Source organism: Callithrix jacchus, chromosome 20 (genome assembly GCF_049354715.1).
Source record: "Callithrix jacchus isolate 240 chromosome 20, calJac240_pri, whole genome shotgun sequence".
Classification (NCBI taxonomy): Eukaryota; Metazoa; Chordata; class Mammalia; order Primates; family Cebidae; genus Callithrix; species Callithrix jacchus.
The window spans coordinates 14,875,876-14,901,704 of record NC_133521.1 but is presented as its reverse complement, the minus strand read 5'-3'; the positions used below and the strand labels follow the sequence as shown (position 1 = coordinate 14,901,704).

General features: G+C 48.6%; 1 protein-coding gene across 19 annotated transcripts in view; it reads right to left on the bottom strand.

Annotated features, from left to right (window-relative positions):
- Positions 1–25,829, bottom strand: part of NLRC5 (NLR family CARD domain containing 5) — a 91,727-nt gene that overhangs the window by 57,081 nt on the left and 8,817 nt on the right. For 12 of the 19 annotated variants that reach the window (XR_008478187.2, XM_035281629.3, XM_078358253.1 and 9 more), the window contains exons 2-10: positions 13,681–13,798; positions 10,037–10,343; positions 8,549–8,608; positions 7,007–7,075; positions 3,505–5,179; positions 2,380–2,463; positions 2,150–2,233; positions 680–763; positions 456–545 (exon numbers count right to left, since the gene is read on the bottom strand). Coding sequence is in view for 18 of the 19 variants with exons in the window: in XM_035281629.3 (XP_035137520.2) it covers positions 456–545; positions 680–763; positions 2,150–2,233; positions 2,380–2,463; positions 3,505–5,179; positions 7,007–7,075; positions 8,549–8,608; positions 10,037–10,331 (2,441 nt within the window). In the remaining variant the exon portion in view is untranslated. Of the gene's footprint in view, positions 1–455; positions 546–679; positions 764–2,149; positions 2,234–2,379; positions 2,464–3,504; positions 5,445–7,006; positions 7,076–8,548; positions 8,609–10,036; positions 10,344–13,680; positions 13,799–25,829 lie in introns of those variants that run through there. The other 7 variants (XM_035281634.3, XM_078358255.1, XM_078358259.1 and 4 more) reach the window with 4 other exon arrangements.

Genomic DNA, 25,829 nt, shown 5'->3' with positions numbered 1-25,829 from the left:
TAATTATTCCTCGGGCTATGCCTGTGTTTCCTAGACTTGTTGACTTACTCCTTCATCCACCCACCCACCCATCCATCTTTTCATCCACCCATCATCTTTTCAGCCATCCATCCATCCATCTTTTCATCCACCCATCCATCTTTTCAGCCATCCATCCACCCATCCATCTTTTCAGCCACTCATTCATCCATCAATCCATCAACCCAATCATCCATCCATCTATCCATCCATCCATCTTTTCATTCATCCATTAATTCAATATGTCTCAAGTGCCAGGTGCCAAGCCTGAGCTTGGTTCTGAAGGTAGAGGAATTGTGAAGGTAGAGTTGTGAGTAAAACAGTAGGGCACACAAAGATTGATCTTGCAGACGAGGGACCTCCTCCATTTCCCATCCCACTTTCCCCTCCCCTTTTCTTAAGGCCCTGAAGGCCAAGAGCCCCTTCCTTCAGCTCACCTGGCCTGCAGCATGCTGATGGTAGGACACGTGACTGCCACCTTTGTCAAGCAAAGTAGGGTTGACACACAGATGTTGTTGCCGCTCAGGCTGCAAGATTGTGGCAAAGGCGTCAGGAGAGGAATCCCCTGTCCCATGGGCTCTGACCTTCCTTGCCTTGCAAGGGAGTGGGGTGACTCAGGCATAGAGGACTGGGCTGTGGGGGCAGTGGAAAGACCACTTACTCAAGCTTCCGGAGCCGTGGTAGGTGAGGGAGAACCTCCACAATGTTCAGCACCACCTGATCATTGAGCTGGTTGTCCTGAAAACTGCAAGGAGACCAAGGCCCAGTCCCTCTGCCCTGGGGTTGGGGCACTTGCAAGCCCCAGCTGGCAGGTGACAGAATGGCCACCCTCATGTGGGAGACATAAGACAGGGGCCAAGAAAGAGCTGGTGGCCTGCTTTCTGGATTCCAGAAGGCACAGCTAGGAAGAAAGATCCTCTGCTGGCCTCACTTCTGTGTTTATTCAGTTACCATGGGAAAGTTTTTGCCTGCTAGCTCAAGGAATCTAGAAGACAGACTGACAGCCTCTTCATGAGGTACATGGAGGAGAACCAGCACCCTGCTCTCAATGCTTATGTCTGGGATGTGCCTGAGGCCCCCAGGTGATTAGCAAAGTCTAGACTGGGATGCTGGAGACGTCACTTCCAGCCTTGGCTGTGACCCTGACTAACCCAGAGCCCAAAGCAAAGCACATTCCTCTCTGACCTCACTTTCCCCAGCTGCTGACAAGCCAGCCCTGCCTGGGTTCCTAGCTGGGGAACAGATGAGCTGAGGGGAGTAAGGGCTATTAAGAACATTGGTGGGTGATGGGAGACAAAATTAAAATCCCCTCAATAGCCAGGAAAGAAAAGTGTCAACAAGTTTAATACTTCCGAACTTTGCCTGATCACTGTTCACAGATACCTAGCTAAGGGGACAAGAGGGACTGTGGTCCAACTTGTTATCTTCACTCAGCAAGTCCTGAACCTCAGTGCCAGGCTGAATCTATGTGGATGAAGGGGTACCTTCTCTAAATGTTATAAAAGTGCCATATAAACTAGCAGTGTCCTGCCAGTGAGGAGGGTCTCCGGTCCCATTACTCCCCATGGTACTCAGTCCCAGACACGGGGAAGGAGTATATTTGTGCATATGAGCTTAATTAGTGAGAGTGTGCTGGCATCTGAATGTGTACATGCATCTAAGTGTGTGTGTGTGCTGCATGCAAGTGCACACCTGTGTGTGGGCATGTTCTTGCATAGGCCTGTGCACTTCTGTGCAACTGTGCAAGTGTAGACATGTGTGCACAAATGTGAAGGTGTGTGTGTGCTTCATGTAGTTATGTGTACCCACAGTGCCTGACCCCTGCCTACACACTGCCATCCTTTCTCCTGGGATTGAAGAAAGAGGAAGGGAGCCTTAACATTCATGCTCCTCCAAGATTATCCTAAATATTAGATGAAGGAAGCCTTGCTCTGGGAACTCTGGGAAACTTGTGTTTGGACTCAGCCCTACTGAGTACTTGGACTGATGCCTTCCCTCTCTGGATCTCATTGAAAAACTGCTGGTCAGACTCTGATGGAACATGCAGGCCCCAGGCAGACCCCAGTGGGGCTCTGGGACCTGGGTAGTAACTCATCTCCCCAGCCAGTGAGCCCTTCTGGAGATCACTCACCTAACTTCTTCTAGCTGTGGACAGAGGGGCAAAGCTTTCACCAGGTGGCTGATGCCTCGGGCAGTGATCTTACTCCCTGCTAACCTACAGAGTAAGCAAAGATGGTGGGGAGGAAAGGGGAGGGGGAAAGGATGAGGCCAGGAATCTGCCTTGTGTAGGATTAAGGAGAGGGAGGAGAGTACCAGGCGTCCCCAACTGAAGACCCTTCTCAGCTCCAAAGCCTGCCTCACCCCAGCATCTGCAGCCTCCCCATTGTCGGCAAGCTCCTGGAGAGGACTTCTGCAAAGGCATCTCCACATTTTCTGCTCTTAAAGCTGTCATGAGAAGAAGCAAAGTGTCAGAGGATCAGTGCTGGGCAGGGCTAAGAAGTCATCGCCACCCCCTTGGACAGATGAGGATTAATACAGTAGTAGTAACAAATACATATTATGGCAGAGACTTCTGATGGTCCACCAGAACCCATTCTTCACTTCATCTACAGCAATAGAGCTATTACAAGAAACATGGTTTCCCAGCCAGAGATCACATTTCTCAGCCTCTCTTGCAGCTCAGTGTGGCCAGATGACTGCTCTCACCAATGGAATGTGAGTGGAAGGGATGTGTCCTAGTTCCAGGACTGAACATTAATGAACTGGCATGTTCCTCCATGCTCTTTCCCTGTTCCCAAGACAGAGCACAAATATGCCCATGACCCAGCTCTGACTGTGCAGATAGGATGCCCAAGGGGATGATGGAACAAAATGGGAGGGACCTGGATCCCTGCATGACTGTGTGGAGCTGAGCCATTCAACTGACCTGGACCACTTACCTCCAACTCTTCCATGAAAAAGAAATAAAATTCTACATTATTTAACCTACTATATTTGGGTAGGAGGTTCCTCTGTTACTGCAGCCTAGCCTTTTCTCTAGCTAATATGCACACTGAGCCTTTGCTCTGTGCCAGGCACTGTGCTACAGAGTGTTTTTCATGCATTATCCCATCTCATTCTCGCAATGACCATGTGAGTCAGCTATTGTCACAGATTCATTTTAGGAATGAAGAAACTTTGGCCTAGACAGTGTGCATGTGTGTGCTGCATACACATGCCCAAAGTCCAACAGCCTCTGTCAACACAGCCTGGATCTGAGACTTCAGCCCATGATTGACAGAGAGACTGAGGGTCCAGAAACCACAGACAAGAGGAGGATCCATTTGGGCTCCAGAGGTCCTGTCAAGGCATGGAGCTTCCTCTCTTGCATTGCAGGCCATTCTGTTCTAATATTTAAGTACCCCTGGCAGAGGTCTGCTGGACTGGTTGACCTTTGCTCTCCCAAAAGCCCAGTCCCCTCTCCGGTTCTCCTCTGCTCTTACTCACCTGAGATTCTCTATCTGCTCACAGCCTACCAGAGCCTCAGGGCAGTGGGGCTCCAGGGTGCAGCCCTCAAAATCCAGGTGGATGGGCGCCTCCCTGTGCTCTAGGATATTGGTCAGGACAGCCAGGTCAGTGTAGGTCAGTGAGAAATTGTGGAAGGGCAGTTGATAGGGCAGGCTTTGTGCAGTGAGACTGGCCAGCTCAGGCTCCTGTGTCTCATTGACACAGTGTAACAGCTCTACCACCTTTGGCCCTGTGAGCTTGCGGGTGGCCAACTTCTTCAATGCCTGCACGACAGCAGCCTGCTTGGTGCCCACCCAGTCCTCACCACGCTGTGCCATGTGGCTAAGGAAGGGACGGCAGGTGCAGGATGCCAGGCCCGCCAGGAAGGTAGGGAGGTGGTCTGAGAGGTCCAGTTTAGCTTTAGGTCCAGTCCTCAGTACCCAGCGGGAATTGAGGGTAACATGCTGGGTGAGTAAGTCTTCGTCCACCTTGGGGCTGGCCATCAGGTGCAGGGCAGCTAAAAACTCCTGCAGGTTGAAGTGGGTGAAAGCGTAGCCTGTCTGCTGGTGCCCAGGGCCTGTGCAGATGCAGAAGGAGGTCAGCAGACTGTGGGTGGCCCCAAAGGCCATCAGGGGTGGAGGGATGTCTCTTGCATAGAAGGTAACCTTCCCTGTCTCCAGGCTCTTCAGGGCCACTTCCCCCAGGCCCAGCAGGGATGTGGTGGGCAAGTGCCCTCGGGGACTGAGGGCGAGCACCATCTGCATATAGAGCTGAGTCATGGTGGGCAGGAGGGCTGCAGACTGTCCTGGGGCATGGTCAGGGAGCAGATGGTGGAGGCAGAGGCAGGCGACTTGGCACAGTGCAGGCACCGCACATAGGCTCCGAAGACGTCCATTTGTCTGTAACTCCCCCAGTGCCCCCTCCCGTGATGACTGGGTGCTGAAGAAGCAATTTACATATTCCTCCACCCGAGGCCCATCAAAGCCCAACATGTGGACCACAGCTGCCTCTGAGGGCAGGCAGGCAGGCAGCTTCCCTGGACGGGAGGTGGCCAACACCCAGCAGCCTGGCAGAAGGGTCCCATGGCAGAGACCGGAGAAGAGGGCAAGAACAGGGCCTGGGCCATCAGGATCCTCAGGATCCGTGCTGGAGCAGGGCTGAAGGGCCTCATCTAGCCCATCAAAAATCAGCAGGACTTGGTCAGCATTATCCTCCAGGTACTGGAAGACAGCATCGGGGTCTGACTCAGGGCTCAGGTACAGATCAAAAAGGAGCTGGGGCAGCGTCAGGAACCTTGTGATCAGATTGAGCTGGCGGAATTCAAAAAGGAACAGGGCCTGGAAACAGTCCAGTTGGCCCTCTGCCCACTTCTGGCAGAGGCGGTGGGCCAGCGTGGTCTTACCCATGCCAGCCTTCCCCAAGAGTATGGTCACCCTCGGGCCCTTGTTAGTCCTGGTGTTGAAGAGGTCTGAGATGCTCACATCAGTGCCATCTTCCACCCTGGGGTTCCCCATAATGGCCCCTCCCCGAGTGTCTAAGGGCGCTGTGGCCCGGCGCAGGATTGGAGGGACATAGGCCTGGTGGAAGGCGTGGGGCTGCCCTGACCCAGGGATTCGGCTCCCATAGCGCTGCAGGGCAGAGGTCCGCAGGAGCTGCAGGTACTTCTTGGCCAACTCTGCAAGGGGCAGGGACATGGCATGAGGACAGGACCCCTCGGCCCTCTGCTCATGTCCTCTTGGCCCAGTATTGGGGTGTTGGGAGCCTCTAGCCCCAGCTGTGTATGTATGAAGGGGTGAGGGTGAGGGTATCAAGAGCACCATAGGGGTTCTGTGTCACCCAGACTTCCAGAAGGAATCACTTCTAAAGAAGCACAGGCTCTCCGGTAGCTGTTTAAACAGGCAGGTGGGAATGGGGAAGTGTGGGCCATGGTTCTATCCATTCTGCAATAGTACACATGGTGTAAGAGTTCAGTAAGATGGGGGGAGGGAAATAGGGCACCTCCTTTGCAACATCTTTTTTTTTCTTTTTTTTCCCTAGAGACAGCGTCTCACTCTGTTGCCCAGGCTGGAGCGCAATGGCACTATCTTAGCTCACTGCAGCCTCAAACTCCTGGTCTCAAGTGATCCTTCTGCCCCAGCCTCCTGAGCAGCTGGGACTGCAAGTGCATACCGCCACACCCAGCTAATTTTTGTATTTTTAGTACAGACAAGGTTTGGTCATGTTGGCCAGGCTGGTAGCCAACTCCTGGGCTCAAGTGACCCACCTGTCTCAGCCTGCTAAAGTGCTGGGATTACAGGTCTGAGCCACCCTGCTTGGCCCCTTTGCAACATCTTACTGAAACAACCTCCTCCTGTGATATCTGGGTCCCCATTGCTTCTTCCCAACACTTCAGTTCTGCAATGCCCAAGGGTGAGTTCTAACAATCTGTGGGCCTAGGCACTACCAATCAGAACTGTGGGAGCTGGGCCCCTATAGTGCCAGATGTTAACCATTTATTTATTTATTTTTTCTGAGACAGTTTTGCTCTTGTTACCCAGGATGGAGTGCAATGACGCAATCTCGGCTCACCGCAAACTCCGCCTCCTGAGTTCAAGCAATTCTCTTGCCTCAGCCTCACACAAGTAGCTGGGATTACAGGCATATGCCATCATGCCTGGATAATTTTGTATTTTTATTCGAGATGGGGTTTCTCCATGTTGGTCAGGCTGGTCTCAAACTCCTGACCACAGGTGATCTGCCCCCCTTGGCCTCCCAAAGTGCTGGGATTACAGGCGTGAGCCACTGCGCCCGGCCAGACACTAACCTTTTAATTCCTGGGTCATTAAGAGGTCTCAGGTGACCCAGGGAAAGGGCTGGGGCTGCTTTTGTGGGAGCCGTAGGGGGAGAGGCCAAGGTAGTGGTCTATTCTGAGTGGATGTGAATCCCCAGGTTATAGCCATGGTTGGCGGCAGTGGGGGGGCAGAGAGGGCTCCATTTAGTGGGACAACTGGTAGACAACGAGTTCTCATTCTGAGAACTGATCAAGAATGAGAGAAGTCTCCTCTCTTCTCCTCTCACTGGCCTGGCCTGCCCTAAGGAGCTCCATGTTTCCCCATGGGCCTGCAGGGCCTCTGCCTTGGGTGCTTCTCCCAGGCCTTCCAACCCCTCCCCATCCCCACTCATGCCCAAACTGGTCTCCTCCCAGGGTATCCTTCAACATTGAGGACATAGGGTGTCGCTGGAAGAGCCTGGACGGTGGAGCTGAGACCTGTATGGTGCTTCCAGCTCCTTCAGCAGAGCCCTCTCTAGGGAAGCCCCATGCAGCCAAATGGGGGAGGCCCTTCACTGCTGGCCCAGCCTCTGCCTGTGCAGGACCTCCAGTCCTTCTCTCCTAGAACCTTGTGAGATGAGAGTCACCGGGTCTCTGGAGGCTTGTTGGCTGGGGACAAGGTGCAGGGTCCAAGTCCTGGACCCCAGGCAACCCCATCTCTCTGTTCAGCTTCCTCCCCACACTGGTACCCACCTAGCTGCTGCTTCCTGTACTGCTTCCGGCAGGGTGAGGACCCACAGCTCTGATGGGGGCGCTTGAGGCCTGAAAGAGCAAAGGAAGTGGTGGAGGAGCAGGGTCTGGGGATCTGAGCTGAGGGGGTACCCAGAACCTTTGGGGAGCTCCAGTCCACAGACAGGTGGCAGGCAGCCAAGTACACCCACAGGCGGGTACTAGAAAGGCAGGCAGCAGGCAGAGGCTACATCATGTTGATGCAGCTTCTATTTGCAGAGGGGACTTCTAGGTTCCCCGTTGGAAGGTGAATGTAGGGAGCAGGGCCGACAGCCAACAGCCCTCAGAAACACTCAGCCCCAGGTACTAAATGGCTGTCTGTCTATCAGGGAAGGATCAAGCTCTATGGAAGCCACCACTGGTCATAAAAGTCAAGTTTCCAGTGAGTTTGGCCAGGCCTGCAACCTCCCTCCTGTGTTAGTGTTTTATCATCCCAAGTTCTTATCACCCAGACTTCTTCACTTCCCTTAATAGGGAGTCTTGCAAATGGGTCAGGGACAGGTGAGCAACATGGCCTGTGAGAAATGTCTGAGTCTTGTCTCATTGCATGGATTTTCAAGAAGCAGTTTAATACCTTTCTGGAAGAGTTTGAAAAAGGAAGAAGGAAAACAAGAAGGAAGGGGACTGACAGAGGAGGGGAGGGAGAAAGAAAAGTGGACTCAGGAAATCATCTTAAGAAGTCAAGTAGAGTTTTCCCACAGCTAAGCACTAGTGACCAGTCAGAATAGCTTGGAGCAGGGCCCTGGGCTCCTTGCCCAGCTAGGAACTGGGGTCAGTTCAAGAGCACTTCAATATCTTAATAAATTCTACACTAAAAAGGGACTCACTGGCCAAATATCAATCAGATCTGGTCATAGCCATGAGACAATGATACCAGCTCAGTGAGATGGGCCTGTTGGACCAGGGACTTGGGTAGTTTTGATTCACTGGGGAGCTGGGATGGCAGGGTGGGTTTTCCATTAGCATTAGTGCCATGCAGTGATAATTAAAGTCAGTGCCTCTATAGAGATCAAGGTGCTGAGACTAAAGTGTGACCCATGAATCAGTAGGTGGTCGTTAATCACTGGGCCTTCTGAGCTCCTTCAGAAAATCAGTCAAAGGCTCCGTGAGTAAAGACAGCAGCTGTGGGTGAGTGTCAAGTCCAAGGTGTACAAATGGGGAGGGGGTGGTTAGAGTTTCCCGTGAAGCCTGACACTTTGGGTCTGAGAGATGAATCCATGAGGGTTGGGGGCAGGAGAGTGAGAACAGGCTTCCTGAGGGGCTCAGGTTAGACCCTTGAGAATTGGTAATGGGACAAGCTAAAGCCTTGTAAGTCACAGCAGGAGGAGATGGGGCTGGGAGACACAGTTGGGGGCTTGACACACTTGCAAATGGGTCAAGGACAGGTGAGGAGCATGGCCTATGAGAAATGGCTGTGACCAGCCACCACCAGCCTCCTCCAGCTTGGAGCTGGGGACTTAACAGTGTTCACCACACCCTTCCTGCCCCTGCAACTCCAGTCCTCACCACGATGGAGCTGAGATTCACGTTGGCTTTTCTCTTCAGCTCCCAGCTGGCTGGTGAGCCCTGCAAGAAAGGGGAGAGTATAATGTGGTATGGGGCTGTCATGGGATGCTGGGGACCAGCTCTGGCCTTGTACTTGGCTCAGGCTCATCCCACAGGGTGGGTACCCAGAAAAGAAGAAATAAAATGAACACTCAGTTATCTGTTGTGGAAAAAAGGTGGTGGTGAGCTTTGAAGGCAGTGGTGGGCAGAAATGTGTGTATATGCAAGTATACACACAGTGCACAGGTGTGCATGTGCTATGCATGTGTGCACACTTGCATGCATGTGTATATGGGTTTATGCATATACCCACATGTATATGCACTGTGTGTATTTGAATATGTGTGCACATGTGTACATGTGCCCCTCCTCCATCACGCCCCCTGAATTTCCCACACTCTGCCTGGAAGTTGCCTTGATGTAGAGTTCTTAAGTGAATTCCCATTTTCTCTCTAAGGACGCTGTTACCCCTCAATGTCCTGTGTTTCCCCTCAGTGCTGTGCAAACAGAAGGGGCCCAAGAAATGCCCATGGAACTGAACGGAGTTAACCTGACTACCTATCAGTTGAGGGCAGAAAGCACTCCCTGTGACTGCTTCTGAAACAAACAAACAAACAAACAAACAAACCTCTATCCAGGTACAGTGACTCACATCTGTGATCCCGGCACTTTGGGAGGCCAAGACAGGACGCTCACTTAAGGCCAGGAGTTCAAGACCAGCCTGGGCAGCATAGTGATGTCCCGTCTCTAGATAAAAATTAAAAATTAGCCGGGCGCGGTGGCTCATGCCTGTAATCCCAGCACTTTGGGAGGCTGAGGTGGGTGGATCACCTAAGGTCAGGAGTTCGAGACCAGCCTGGCCAATATGGTGAAACCCCATCTTTTAAAAAAATAATTAAAAATTAGCCTAATGTGGGTGGTATGCACTCATAGTTCCATTGTAGTCCCAGCTACTTGGGAGGCTGAAGTGGGAGGATTGCCTGAGTCCGTGAGTTGGCTGCTACAGTGAACTATGATTGCACCACTGCACTCCAGCCTAGGCAACTGAACTTGTCTCAAAAACAAAAACCAACACAAACACAAACAAAAATCCAACAAGAACAATAATAAAAACAACCAACCAGAAAAAGAAAAGAAAAGCAATCTCTTCGGCATTATGGGCTATGTGGGATTTTGTGGCTGGAAGCAGTCATGAGTCCTTTCTGTTCTTGCATTCTATGTCCCTGAGCAATTCGAGTGAAGCCAGGTAGAAGGAGGGGTCCTCCAGGACCCAGCAGATTTGGGGGCATTAGGGATTTTTTTCTGGTAAGCTCCCAGAAATGCAGAATTGAGATCCTGGCTTGGCTGCCCCCCTTCTGTGACTCAGGTGGGTCCCTGGCACCCCACCCATGGCTCCCCATGACATGGGCACTAGCCCAGCTGCTTTGCATCTCTCACTCCTGCCCTTACCGTCATCACAGCCCCAAGTACTCAGCAGTGGCACCTCCAGGTCCAGAGGCACCTCCAGCTCCATGCACACACAGTGGATGAAAGACTGCCAGGTGGCCAGACCTTGGACATGCAGTTTTCTGAGTTGTAGGATGATTCTCTGTTCAGGATCTGAGGTCTCATTCCTGGAATCCAGGTCTGTGTTGGGGAGGAAGAACTTCATCTTGGAGTTCAGCCATTCTGGGTCTTTGCTGAGCAGCCTCACCAGCCAGCTCCACAGGTTCCTGGTGCCCAGCTGGAGGCCAATGGGGTCCATGAGGAGCCAGCTCTGCAGGGACAGGTCAGTTAGGTGAGCTAAGGGGGACAGGTAAACTGGGGACAGATGAGTGGGGGACAGAGGAACTAGGAGGGAGGTGAGCTGGGGGTCAGGGAAGTTGGGGGACAGGAGAGCTGGGGCACAGGTGAGCTAGGGGGCAGGAGAGATAGGAGAAAGATGAGCTGGGGGACAGGTGAACTGAGTGCAGGCAGGTGAGCTGGGGGACAGGGGAACTGGGGGTAAGATGAGCTGGGGAATGGGTAAGCTGGAGGACAAGTGAATTGGGAGCAGGTGATTTGGGGGACAGGGATGCTGGGAGGAAGATGAGATGGAGAACAGGTGAGTTGGAGGGACAGCTGACCGGAGGGCAGGTGAACTAGGGGGAGGGTGATCTGGTGAAGGTAAGTTGGGGGATAGGGGAGCTTCTGGAGAAGTCAAATAGTCAAGAAACACTCCCTACAACTGAACAACAGAAAATAGGCAGGGAAGTGGGCTCTCTGTGGAGTCTTGATGTCTCTGCCCAGGGATCAGTTCCAGAGATCAGTCTATTTCTTCTGAATCGCCTCCCTCCATTTATACCTGCATCCTGGCTCTCTGGAATCGTCTGGTTTATACCCTGCAGACAGTCTCCTGAGGATGCTTTACTCATTTTTGTTTTCATGAACCATTTATGCTGCTCTTAGTATGAGCTAACCTCATGGCAGAGACAACTAGTTGTCTCCCCAAATCTGTTCTTCCCTTCTTCCTCAGTACTAGAACTACCGAACATTCTCTAGTCATCTAGAATAGATGATTGTCTCCCAGTCTCCCTTGCAGTTATATGTAGCCATATAATTTGGCCAATGGAATGTAAGTGGAAGTTTTGTCTATTCTTCTTTGCTGTTTCCTGTTGGCTGGAATGTTGATGGGATGGCTGGATATTGGGCAGCCATATTGAATCATGAGGTAGAAGCCATACTGAGGAAGGTAGAGGGCAAAGCTGCCCATGTGCCCTGTACTCACTGACTTTGGACTTCTATTTCATGGCAGAGAAATACACTTCCATTCTGGTTAAACCACTGTTGTTCAGTGCTTTCTGCTACTCACCGTGAACTCTAATCCTAGTTAATACAGATCATCACCTCCCTCGCTAAGCAAATTCTCCCCTTTTGAACTGGAATTCCTTTTTTTTTGAGACAGAGTCTTGCTCTGTCTTGCTGGAGTGCAGTGGTACAATCTCGGCTCACTGCAGCCTCCACCTCCTGGGTTCAAAAGATTCTCCTGCCTCAGCTCCCAAGTAGCTGGGATTACAGGCACACACCCCCATGCCTGGCTAAGTTTTGTAATTTTCAGAGAAGTGGCTTCACCATGTTGGCCAGGCTGGGCTCAAACTCCTGACCTCAGGGAGATCTGCCCGCCTTGGCCTCCCAAAGTGCTGGGATTACAGGTGTGAGCCACCGCACTCAGACGAACTGGAGCTCTTAAACAGAAGAAGAAGTACCGATAGGGGGCAAGGGACATTTCCACAGCAAAAGCCTAAATAATGTGCAGTTCCTTTGATTCAGTAATTCCATTTCTAGTACTCTAACCTTAGGAAACAATCGTGAACATACATACAAGATTTAATTCCAAAGATGTTCACTGCAAAATTATTTATAATCATTAAAAGTTGTAAACAACCTAAATGTGCAACCGTTGGCGATTGGTCAGCTAAAGGTGGTCCCTCATCTGGTGGAACATGCTATCCCATTTCCAGATGTGCTTTCCGGTGCTATTTACTTCCTCAGAGAAGTACACACTTGGAAAGCACTCACTGTGTATTAAGCACTGTTCTACGTGCTTTATATGACTTGTTTTATCCTCACAACTCCAGAGAGTCCACCTCTAACTCTGAAAAGAGTAGGAGGTCCACCCAGAAGCCAGCCTCCCCAATTCCCAGAGGATGAGGCCAGTACTGTGTGTCCTGGGGTTTAGAGCCCAGCTGCTACCTGGACATGCAGCAAAGGTCGACTGGGATGTGCTGTCAGCCCTGCTGGTCATCTCTCCTCAACTGGGCTAAGAGCAGTAGGTCCTTACTTAGGCAGAGTCTTAGACTTTATGAAACATGCTCACATCCATGACACTCAGGCAGGGGTCACCGTCTCCACTGAACAGATGGAAAGACCGTGGCCAAGGACAGGCAAAGGGTGTGTCCATGGTCACACAGCAAGTCCATGACAGAGCCGGGATCAGAACTGACATTTCCTACTTCCCAGGCCAGTAAATTTCCAAAGCCTTGGAGGCCTGAATGGTACCAGACAAGGCTAAGTCCCTGGATTTTGCATGATCTCGGCAAAAGGATATGGCCATAGCCTAGGTCATAGCTTCTTTTCTAGGCTATGATGTCCAGCATCCATGCTGCCCATCAAGAAATCGTTCAGGGCAGCTTGGCGCCAGATGGAAGTAAGCGGTACCTGCATGGTGTGATTTCTGGGAATGTTTCTCATTCTCAAATTTCTCCTCCAGCCAGTCTAACATAGTACCTTTGTTTCTATCATTAGTCTTCTATCCCCTTAGAATAAGACACAAATCTCTGTTAGGTTAACCACCCTCGGGAGAAAAAGCACATGGTGTCATTATTAGTCATTGAGATTCCCATGGGGAATAATCTTGGAGAGAGATGACGATAGCTGAAGGATCCATGGCCCAGATCTTTTACTAATTCCTTGTAGTAGGTATTAGGGCTGTTCACAGATACTCTTCCTCCTCTTTCTAGACCTTTGATGGGATTACACTTCTCTGCCTCCTTGAAATTGGGCATAGCCATGAAACTTGCTTTGGTCAATGAAATATGCTAAAAATGACTCATGTCATGCCTGTGTAGACATTTTAAGAACCAAGGTTTTATTCTCAGTACTTTTCCTTTTCTTCTACTACAGGGGCTAGAAATATTGCAAACCACGGCTACCCCGTTAGCCAGAGTCTGAGAGAGAGGATGATGTGGAAGAGCGATCCCAGTCAATTCACATCCTAGAAGAAGCAAGAGCAGGAAATAAAATTTTGTTGCATGAGTCACTGGGACTTTGGAGGGTACGTATACGGCAGTGTAACCTGTCCTATCCTAGCTGATACACTCAGAGTGTGACCTATATAAGCCTCAGTCATACCATCTATAAAATGGGTAGATTAGATGCTGTCTCAAAACTCTTCCTGATTTTCTGTGTCTGATCATCATATTCTCATGCTGAATGATGGTCAAGGGCAGGTTTGTTGTGTTGGGAGCAGCCCAGTAAGGTGGATTTGGGTAGGGGCTAGTTTTGACAGTAGGAGAAGAGTGAAGAAGTAGATAGGAGGGGAAAAGAGGAGGTGAGGGGAGAGAAAAATCACCTACTCGGTCTCCTTGTTCATGATAGGTATATCAGGGTCCCCACGGAGAGGGTCTCATGGATATCTGGGCTATGTCCTGTGCCTTGAGCTGGATTGGCAGGTTGCTTCCATAGTACAGTCCCCTAAAGGGAGAGAAGACAGGGAGTTTTCCCCACTGCTCCAGACTCCAAGAGGAATGGTGTAAACCAGGCACCATCACTTGTCCCTGCCTGCCGGAGACACCTCTGGGAACACTGGACGCAGACACAGTTCGCCCAACTTCATTCACAGACCTCGTTCTTCCTTGACTGCAGCAGCTCCTTGTGTCCCTGAGTTTGCCCAGCCTAACCCTCCCTCATGCCACCTCCTGCCACACCTAGTTCAGAGCGTGCTCCTCTTCCTCCTCCTATTTGGATATTCACCTTACAGTGTCCTTTGGCATCATAATGAGCCCTGCAAGTCAGCCAAGTTATTACTGCTCATTTATTCAGATGAAAATGAAATGTTCCTCACTGCAGATGCCAACTTTTCCCCTCAACATAAAACCCCCTTAAAGGTTATGATTTGCAATCTTCTTAAATAGTTTTTAAACAATTGAGAGGAAACATTCTTCTTAAATGGAAGACCCAGAGGCATTCTAGCTGCTCACAGAAAGCATAATAAATAGACATGCTGGCACAAACTCCCACACCACACAACAGAGATCTTCCTACAAACAAGGAAGAGAACAGGTAGCTACGGAGCACATGGAAGAAAGGAAGAGAGGTGAAGGATCAGCATGTGCTCTGATTGTGTCTCTGTGAAATATGAGAAATGTAACTCAGAGTCCCATGACTTTAGACAAATCCATGCAAATAGGGCAAATATGGATTCTGATATAACAGAGGTAGTCTCTAGTATGGTAGTTAGAAATAAGAAAGAGACCTTTTGAAGAGGTCCTGGGGGACTAAGAAGATACATCTGTATTTTTCTCTGTCTCTGTCTGTTTCTGTCTCTCTCTCCCCTTCTTTTTTCTTGAGATGGAGGATTGCTCTATTGCCCAGGCTGGAATGCAATGGCATGATCTCAGCTCACTGCAACCTCCACCTCCTGGGTTCAAGCAATTCTCATGCCTCAGCCTCCCGAGTAGCTGGGATTACAGGCATGCACCACCGTGCCTAGCTAATTTTTGTATTTTCAGTAGAGACTGGGTTTCACCATGTTGGCCAGGCTGGCCTCAAACTCCTGACTTCAAGTGAACTGCCTGCCTCGGCCTCCCTAAGCGCTTCTTCTTTTCTTTTCTCTCCCTCCCTCTCTCTCTCTCTCTTTCTTCCTTTTTTTTTTTTTTTTTTTTTTTTTGATGGAGTTTTGCTCTTGTTGCCCAGGCTGGATTGCAATGGGGTGATCTCGGCTCACTGCAAACTACACCTCCTGGTTCAAGCAATTGTTCTATCTCAGCCTCCCCAGTAGCTGAGATTACAGGCATGCACCACCATGCCTGGCTAATTTTGTGTTTTTAGTAGAAATGGGGTTTCTCCCTATTGGTCAGGCTGGTCTCGAACTCCTGAACTCAGGTGATCCACCCACTTCAGCCTGCCAAAGTGCTGGGATTACAGGCATGAGCCACCACCCCTGGCCTCTTTTCTTTTCCTTTCCTTTCCTTTCCATTCTGTTCCCTTCTGTTCCTTTCCTTCCCTTTTCCTTTCTCTCTCTCTCTCTCTCTCTCTCTCTCTCTCTCTCTCTTCTTCTTCTTCTTTCCTTGTTTCTTCTTTTTTTTTCAGGGCCCTTCTATGTTGCCCAGGCTGGATTCAAACTCCTAGGTTCAAGTGATCCTTCTGCCTTAGCCTCCTGAGTAGCTGGAACTGCAGGCATGTGTCACCCCAGTCAGCTAAAGGATAGTTTAAAAAACAACATTATCACATTCTAACAGGAGAAATAAAAGAGGCATTAGTAAAATGAGATTTAAAAACTTGCCAGGGACTGAATGTTTGTGTCCCATCTCCCCCACCAATTTACCTGGTGAAGCCTGAATACTCAGGGTGATGGTATTTGGAGGTGGGGCCTTTGGGAAGTGATTAGGTCATGAAGGTAGAGCCCACATGATGGGATTACTGCCTCATAAGAAGAGGCTGGAGGCCCGGCACAGTGGCTCATGCCTGTAATCCTGGCACTTTGGGAGGTAAAGGTGGGCGGATCACTTGAGGTCAGGAGTTTAAAACTAGCCTGAGCAACATAATGAAACCCCGTCTCTAATAAAAATAAAAAATTAGCTGGGTGTGGTGGTGAGCACCTGTAGTCCCAGCTACTCTGGAGGCTGAGGCAGGAGAATCACTTGAACCTCAGAGGCAGTGGTTGCAGTGAGCCAAGATCGTGCCAGATGGAGCAATGGTGAGCAGACACCTGGACACGGGAGGGGAACGGGTTCTTATTCCTGAGACAGGTAGCCCCTACTGCTGTATCCTTCCCGTTTTGGCTAGGGTTAGACTGTACAGTCTAGTCTAATTCTGATTGGCTATTTTAAAGGGAGCAGGGGTATGAGCTGCAGTGACGGGGTGGATAGTTTGGTGGAAAGGATGGTCACAGGACAGGTCAGAGCAGGTAGCCAGGGATGACCTAAGTCAAAGCAGGTGACCAGAGCAGATGACCTGGATGAGTCAGGATGAAGCAGGGGACTGGGGGAACTGATGTGAACTACTGATTGGAACTGGTGGAAAAGGTTGTTTACTGAAACTAAAAGGAAGTTAAACTTTAAAAGGGAGGACAAAGAACCAAACATACTGACATCCTGATTCTTTGAAGAGAAACTTGGAGTTCACTATGTCTAACACCATTGCTAGTCTTTTCCTTTTAAAAAATAATAAAACAATTTTGGCCAATTTTGATAAACGCATATCAAGTGATTATGTTACTAAGTAGATTGAAATTATAATTTGGAATGGATTAGTTTAATACAGGGTTGTTTTTAAGGCTTTACCATTAGTTTTTGTTGTATTATACTGTACAAAGGTTAAGTCCTGTGCAATTTCTGCTTTGAGGAATATGTTGAGATTTTCTTTTTTGCTTGGTACATAATAAATTTTAAAACATTCCATGAACATTTAAAAAGTACTCTTTTAGAATAAAGATGGATTTCTATTTCAGGCATTCTATTAAAATAATGTCTAGATGAAGCTAAAATTTAAATGTAAGAAGTTAAATCATGAAAATATCAGAAGGTTGAACGTTCAATTTATAACAATTTATAAGGTTGTACATTTACATTACATTTTCTATGTGTTATGTTTCATGACAAAAAAGTTAAGAAAGTTTAAGTGGTCAAACAAAATATGAAAAAAATGTATTTCTTAAGTTAAAAAAATTCTTAAAAAAAAAAAAAAAAAAGGCAGGGTCTTGGTCTATTGCCCAGGCTGGTCTTGAACTCCTGGGCTCAAATAATCCTCCCACCTCTACCTCCCAAAGTTCTGGGATTACAGGTGTGAGCCACTATGCCTGGCTGAAAATAAGTATTTTGTAGAAAATAATTTCAGAGTAGAGAGGGTCTTGCTAAGCATGACTCAACACTCAGAAATCATGAAAGAAAAACTGGATGAAACTGATGAGATATAAATTAAAATTTTTGTCAAAGAATACCACAGATAAAGTCAAAAGTGAAATGACAAATGGGAAAAATATCTGCATCACAAAGTTATAAATATATATATCATAGACAAAGCTATAACATGCATAAATGCTTTAATAAATCGAGAGGTACTAAAAGCCAATAATGAAAAAGCCAATGACCTCACAGAAAAGTAGGCAAAGAACATAAAAGGTTTACAAAAACGGGAAACAACAACTTTTTAAAGAAGTTTTTCTGAGAGTCTCACTGATTACCAGGCTGGAGTGCAGTAGCACGATCTCAGCTCACTGCAACTTCCACCTCCCCAGTTCAAGCAATTCTCCTGCCTCAGCCTCCCAAGTAGGTGGGAGTACAGGCATGCACCACTATGCCTGGCTATTTTTTTTTTTTTTTTGGTATTTTTAATAGAGACTGAGTTTCACCATGTTGGCCAAGCTGGTCTCAAACTCCTGACCTCAGGTGATCAGCCCACCTTGGCCTCCCAAAGTGCTGGGGTTAGGCATGAGCTACCACCCTTGGCCCCAGTGACTTAAATATATGAAAAGATGTTCAAGCTCACAGAAAGTAGAAGAAATACAATACGGTAGAACTAAAAAAGAGATGCCATTTTCTAGCTATTAGATTCTCAAGGATATTACTGAGTTGGCAAGGTTGTGAATTAACGGGCACTTTGATGTATTGCCAGTGGAAATGTAACCAGATACAACCTTTATCTACCGAAGTGGCAAATGCCATATAATCACACTGAACAATTCCATACACAGGTATTTAACTTACAGATACCTTCATACTGTGCAAAACAACATAGGCCCAGGGATAGTTAATGTGGCCTTGCTTGTAATAGCAAAAGATCAGAAAAACCTAAATGATCAAAGAGGACATATTATGATTCAATTATGGCACATCTATACAATGGAATCCTTCGCAGCCATTAAAAAGAAAGAGGCAGCATCCAGCCACTTGGGAGGCTGAGGTGAAAGGATAATTTGAGCCTGGGAGATTGAGGCAAGCTGAGATAGTGCCACTGCACCCCAGCCTGGGTGACAGAGTGAGACCTTGTCTCAAAAAAAAAAAAAAAAAAAAAAAAGGAAAAGAAAAAGAAAGAGGAAGAACTATATGGAATTATATGGAACGGTATCCAAGATATATTGTCTTTTAAAAAAGGGCTGGGGCAAAACATGGTGCAGAATATGCTTCCTTTGGGTAAAGAAATAATAAATGTGGTGGCTCACACCTGTAATCCCAGCTCTTTGCAGGACAGAAGCAGTTGGATCACTTGAGGTCAGGAGTTCAAGACCAGCCTGGGTAACATGGCAAAACCCTGTCTCGATAAAAAGTACAAAAATTAGTTCATTGTCTGAGCTACTCAGAAAGTGGAGGTGGGAGGACTGCTTGAGCCCATGGGGTGGCCCTTGGCTGCAGTGAGCCAGGATTGCATCCCTGCATTCAAGTCTTGGTGACAGAGCAAGACTCTGTCTCAAAAAAAAAAAGGTGTACTTCTAGAAGAAATTCATAATGGTAATTATCCTCAGTGGAAGGAATCTTAAGAATTTTTTTTTTCCAGACAGGGTCTTGCTCTGTCACCCAGGCTGGAGTGCAGTGGTGTGGTCATGGCTCAGTGCAGCCTCAACCTCCCTGGCTCATATGATCCCCCACCTTGTAGCTGGGACTACAAGTGCACACCATCATATCCAGCTAATATTTAGTATTTTTTGCAGAGAAGGGGTTTCGCTGTGTTGTCCAAACTAGACTTGAACTCTCCTGGGCTCAAGCAATCCACCCACCTTAGCCTCCCAAAGTGCTGGAACTGCAGATGTGAGCCACTGCACCTGGCCTAGAATTTTATACCATATGCATATGTTATCTAATCAAAATTAAATTTTAAAAGTTGAATATATCTATCACTTCAGCTATACGAGTTGTCATTCATATCTCCCAAGTTCACTTTTTTTCTTTTTCCTTTTTTTAATATTAAGATGAGGTTCTGCTATGTTGCCTAGGCTGGTCTCAAACTTCTTTGCCCAAGTGATCCTCCTGCCTTGGCCTCCCAAAGTGTTGGGATTACAGGCTTGAACTACAGTGCCTGATCCCAAGTTCATATTGATTTGATTTGAGGTAGATACACTTGGTCACTGTGCTTCAATCAATTTCTCCATGCATAGCTAGCAGTTTTTGGATTGCATGTGAATTATGAGTTTCACAATATTCAGATGCATAAAGTTTTTCACTCTTCTATAGAAAACAAGAAAGAAGGGCTGCTGCAAACAGAACAGAGAAAGTGAAACTCGACAAACTCTCAAGCCCTCACATTTGCATTTGGCACCTCTGGCCTTCAGTTCAAACGTTACCTCTAAGAATTCCTAATGCATCCCTGAGGCAGAGTAATCGAACATGGGACTGAGAAAAAGACAGGCAGAAGTGGCCAGGGTCACACAATCAGTAAGGGGAATCCAGACATGTGGAGTCACAGTCCTGGGCTCTTGACACTCCAGTTTCAGACAGAGAACTGGAGAAGGGCTGGGGTACACCCGAAAGCTTTGTTGGGGGGCTCTGAATCTGAGGAGCTGTGAGGGAGGTTTACTGTACCCTGGTTTCAATGTCCCAGCAGATGCCTCCCTCCAACTGCCCTCACTGCTGTGTTCTTTGGGAATCCTTCTTGCTACCCTGAAAACGTTATGGACACAGAGCTTCCAGGAGGGAGGAGAGAGATCAAACTCCATTCTCTCCCTGCAGCCCCCTTTGCTCTGGCTGTTCCCTTTGACCCGAAAGGCATCCCATCTCTAGTCCACACACGTTCACACATGCACTTGCGCACACACGCATGTACCCACATGTGCACACACACGCATGCCTCTGGCTGGAGTTATCTTTAACACTCAGCTCTGGTCTGACCTCATGCCAGTCTGAACCTGCTGTTAGCTTCCTACTACCTCCAGGATAAAGTCACACCACGGTACTGTGACCACCACAAAGCGGCCACACATCAGGTGTCCAGGGAAGGCTCAGGATGAGTAAACACTGGCTCACACCTGTAATCCCAACACTTTAGGAGGCTGAGGCAGGAGGACTGTCTGAGGCTAGGAGTCGGCAGACATCAGTCGCCGAGACCAGCTTGGGCAACATTGTGAGAGCCGGTCTGAATTTAAACAACAAAAAACAAAAACAAAGGATAAATAAACAAATACCCCTTCACCGTCCAGTCCCCAGCCCCTCCTGCACCTGCCGACCTGTCCATGAGATGCTGCTCACCGCCCCCCCGACATTTGCTTTCACAAATCCTTGCCTTGCACATCCTGTGTCCCTACCTGACACCCACTTCCTCTTTTTCCCACCTCGCAAACTTCTTCCAGACAAGACCTCAGCACCGGGCTCCGTTCCTCACCCTCTCTCCTTCCTCTGCCATCTTGTCTTGCCATTCTCCAGGCCTGTCGGCTTCCCTCAGCAAACTTCCCTGTGCCTGAATCTGGGTGACGATGCTGCCTCCGCACCAGGGCCCTGGATTTCAGTCCCTACTTGTTTCCAGCTGTGTGACCCTGGTAGGTTACTTAGCCTCTCCCAGCACTTTGGAAGGCTGAGGTAGGCAAATCACCTGAGGTCAGGAGTTCGAGACCAATCTGGCCAACATGATGAAAACAGTACCTCAGTGTTCTCATCTGTCCCCATCATGGACAACATGGTGAAACCTTGTCTCTACTAAAAATATAAAAATTAGCTGGGTGTGGTGGCACGTGCTTATAATCCGAGCTACTCAGGAGGCTGAGGCAGGAGAATCACTTGAACTCAGGAGGCAGAGATTACAGTGAGCCGAGATCATGTCACTGCACTCCAGCCTGACAACAGAGTGAGACTGTCTAAAAAAACAAACAACAACAACAGCAAAACTAAAACCAGAGCTAGCACATGATCCAGCAATCCACTGCTATGTCTATACCCAAAAGAAAGGAATCCGCATATCAAAGACAGATCTGCACTCCTGTGTTTATGGCAGCACTGTTTACAATAGCCAAGATTTGGAATCAACCTGAGTGTCCATCAACTGATGAATAAACAAAGAAAATGTGGCAGCTGGGTAATTCCAGCACTGTGGGAGGCTGAGGCAGGCACATCACCTGAGGTCAGGCGTTCAACACCAGCCTGGCTAACATGGCGAAAACCCTTCCTCTATTAAAAGTACAAAAATGAACAGGGCATGGTGGTGTATGCCTGTACTCCCAGCTACTCGGGAGGCTGAGGAAGAAGAATCACTTGAACCTGGGAGGCAGAGGTGGCAGTGAGCCATGATCATGGCACTGCCCTCCAGCCTGGGTGACAGAGCAAGACTCTGTCAAAGAAAGAAAGAAAGAAGGAAGGGAGGGAGGGAGGGAGGGAGGGAGGGAGGGAGGGAGGGAGGGAGGGAAGGAAGGAAGAAAGAAAGAAAGAAGAGAGAGAGAAAGAAAGGAAGGAAGGAAAGAGAGAGAAAAGGAAAGGAAAGAAAGAAAGAAAGAAAATGTGGCATACATACAAAATGGAGTACTATTCAGCCACCAAAAAGAATGAGATCCCATCATTTGCAATGACATGGATAGCACTGGAGGTCATTATGTTAAGTGAAATAAGCCAGATACAGAAAGACACACATCACATATTCTCACTTATTTGTGGGATCTAAAAATCAAAACAATTAAGTCATGGAGATAGAGAGTAGAAGGCTGGTTACTGGAGGCTGGGAAGGGTCGTAGGGGACAGGGGTGGGGGTGGGAGGTGGGATGGTTAGTGGGTACAAAAAATAGAATGAATAAAACTTAGTATTTGATAGTGCAAGAGAATAACTATAGTCAGTAATCATGTAACTATACATTTAAAAATAACAAAAAGTATAATTGAATTGTTTGCAATGCAAAGGATAAATGCTTGAGATGATGGAAACCCATTGACCCTGATGTGATTACACGTTGCATGCCTGTATCAAAACATCTCCAGTAACCCATAAATATATGCACTTACTATGTACCCAGGAAAATTAAAAAATGGAAAATTTAGAAAAGGTTCAATCCATCCAAGCTATTATTACCACCAGGAGGCTGTCATTGCTGTCGTTTCCGCTGTCTCTCCAGCCCCTGGCACCTGGTGTGAGGAAGGAAGTGACGGATGTGGAAAGGGCAGGAGTGGAGCCACAGACTTCTGGCTGCCGTTCCTTTGCCTTCCATCCTGTTCCCACCTCTCAAGGCTTAGATTAAGGAGGAGGCCCCATTCGGCCTTGGGGTGCAGGAGAAACAGGACCTCAGTTTTCTTGTCTGTCTGGATCAGAAAGGATGCAGTTTGTGGGGTGATAGCCACGCATCCTGTAGTTGTGACTACAGACATTTGGACAGAAATACCTCAAAGAAACAGGACAGAAATATCTCAAAGAAACAGAAAGTGCTGCTGCTGTTGGTTCCTTAGGTCCAGGTGGACTGGTGAGGGCCTGGGGACCTTGGGGAGGACCTGAAGCCACAGAGGCCTTCGAGTCCTTCCTGAATCCTAGGCCAAGCCCTGCCAGCAGGGGACACAGAGAACCCAGCGCCTCTGCCTTTCCCTGGGAATGGCTGATGATGTCAGGGCTTCAGAGGATACCTGATCCTGGATGCACAGAGTGGCAGAGTGGAAAGAGCCCTGGTGGTGGGGTTTATGCTGGGCCTGTCATAAAGATGGGGAAACTGAGGCCCTGGGAGGGAAAGGTCTTGCCAGCATTCACAGCAGAGGAAACAAAACTAAGAGCAGGGCTGGGCTGGCCCACTGGTATCTTTCTGGGAGGCGTCACCCTTCTTTCATGGGTCCCTTGGGAGGTACCTTCAGGAAAGGTTAGTGGCATTTCCTCCTCCACCCACAAGTGCCAGCACAGCAGACAAGAGAAGGCCTTAAAGGGCACATCCATTTCCGTGGGCCGGTGATGATGCAAGGCTGACTGTTTCCTTTGAAAACCATTGTCTCTGTTGTCCCTCACAAAGATAGGGCCCGAAAGGACTTAAAATGCACAGTCACCATGCTTTACACATGAGGAAACTGGGGCTCACTGTGGGGAAGGGACCTGCCTAGGTTACCAGCTAGAGTTGAAAAGCCAGGAGGTGAAGAAGTGTCTCCTTGCCTGGCAGCCCTGGGGGTGTTCCTGAGCCTGCCATCAAATCCACAGCCTCAGGCCTGAGTCTGAGTGGTCCCTGTCCCCAGTCCAACCAGGCCACCTTCTTCCATTGGAGACCTAGAAATCCGAGTCCCGGTCCCCGTCACTAGTCTTTAAACTGCCTGCTTTTCCCTAGCCACGCGCCTATGCTAAAGGCTTGAACTTTCCACCAAGGAGCCCCAGGTTTTCCAGATGCACTCTCCTCTGCAGGGGTTCAGTCAAGGTAGTAAAAAAAAAATTGTAAAATAAACACAAACCTTCTTGAAAGGCCAGGAGGTTTTTTCAAAACCTCAAAATAAAATAAAATAAGCCAAAAGTGGCAGTTCTTACCCAAAGGCAATTAAGCAAAAGTAAAAAAAAAAAAAAAAAGGTAAAAAGTTTATCGAGGCTGGGTGCAGTGGCTCAGGACTGTAATCCCTGAACTTTGGGAAGCTGAGGCAGGCAGATCACTTGAGGTCAGGAGTTTGAGACCAGTCTGGCCAACATGGTGAAACCCTGTCTATATATATATATTTTTAAAGTTTATCTAAAGAGCTTGTTTACTCGTGTAGTCCTAAAACCAACCTTTAAACACCCACAGGCATGTAACTGCTCTCTACTCAAGGTCTACAATGTTATTACTCATAAATAGTGTTTTCTTTAGGCCTCAAAACCTGACCTTTAATCATTATTCACAAGTATGTTAACGCAAAGCCTCTGTCATTAAATCTATACTAAATAAATGCCCGAAGTGCCAGCTAGTCAGGGCCATGGCTGCTAACTCTGTACAGCACCCTCCTCGAGGTCTGTAAGCTGCCCCAACCCCCATCCCACTCTTTCACTACATATTTGTATCTAAGTGCATTTGTTCATCCATCACTAGGTCAAGGTCTGCTGGTCAAACCCGGCACTCCTCCAGGACTGGGGCGCCCTACTTGCTAGCTCGGGCCTGGCTGGAACAGCAGGTGGCCAGCTAGTGGCCTTGCCCCTTCTGCTTAGCCTTCCTGTGGTCTAGCACCCACAGGAAGGGGTTGGTGGCTGATAAGGCTTCTAGGAGAAGGCTCGCACCTGCATGTCCTGGGCCCAGAGGCCTCTCCCTGGGGCTTTCAGGCCAGTGGTTGTCTGTATATCATCATTACCTGGGAGGAAGGTGTTTTAAAAATCCCAGAGGGCCATGCTCCAGACCCATCACAGCACCATCCCAGAAGGTGGAAAGCAGGCATTGGCACTTTTGGAAGCTCCCCATGTGCCAATGTTGGGGAACAACTGTTCAAAGCCGTGACGCCCAGCTCTCCACTCCCAGCAGGGAGAGACAGGCTCCTTGCTCCCTCCCACCTGGCACTGTGCTCCTCCAGCAAACCAGAGCTGAGTGATTCTTGTCCTCTGAGAGCCCCAAAGGCCCTGGGGACAGGAAGGCCACCAAGATGACCATATTTAGACCTTGAGGATATCTTCCCATAACCAACACTCAACTCTATCCCCTTCCCAGGCAGAGCACCTGCGTCAGACTCACAGCTGTTTCTCGCCACCCTCTGTGGCTCTGCCAGAGTTTGGCATGCCCAGGGCAAAGTGAAAAGAAAAGCAAGATTTGGAAATTCCCTCCTCAGCTCCAACCATGCCATGGGGCTTGGCAGGAATGTTCCAGAGGAATCTTGCTCTGGTTTGGAAAGTAAGGCAGGGGCCAAAGAAAGCTCAAGACCTTAAGGAGTGAAGGCCTGGATCCAGGGCTCAGAGCTGCAGCCTGGGAAGTGGCTTGCCATCTTGCAGGATAAATCAGCAGTGACTTCTAAATCTTACTGCACATCCACCTTTGACCTCACCACTAAACTTCTCAGCAGAAAGCAAAATGGACAGCCATGAGGCCCAGACTACACAAGGTGATGGACTGAATATTTGTGCTCCCCCCCCAAATTCACATGTTGAAATTCTAACCCCTAATGGGAGAGTATTAGGAGGTGGGTCTGGCGGAGGTAGTTAGGTCATGAGGGTGAATTGGATTGATGCCCTTATAAAAGAGACCCCAGAGAATGCTCTAACCCTCTTTGCACCATGTAAGGATACAATGGGAAGTCAGCCACTGGCAACCCGGAAGAGGACTCTCGCCAGAACCCAACCCTGCCGGCACCCTGATCTCAGACTTTAGCCTCCAGAACTGTGAGAAATAAATTTCTATTGTTTAGAAGCCAGCCCATCTCTGGCGCTTTGTTACAGCAGCCCGAGTGAACTAAGACAGAGAGTCTTGGATGAGGAAATTCCAGGAGTGGTCTTTAAATACCCTAGGTGGCCATAATAGAGTTTGGTGTAACCATACTGCGGAATTATGTGCATGAAAGGGACTCATTATTTGTTGACACAGCTGTATCAAGATGTATCATGGAAGAAATAAGATACATTGTATGATGATATGCACAAAATGGTATCACTTGTCTCAAAGTACAGGTCAATAAAACAGCAACACTGT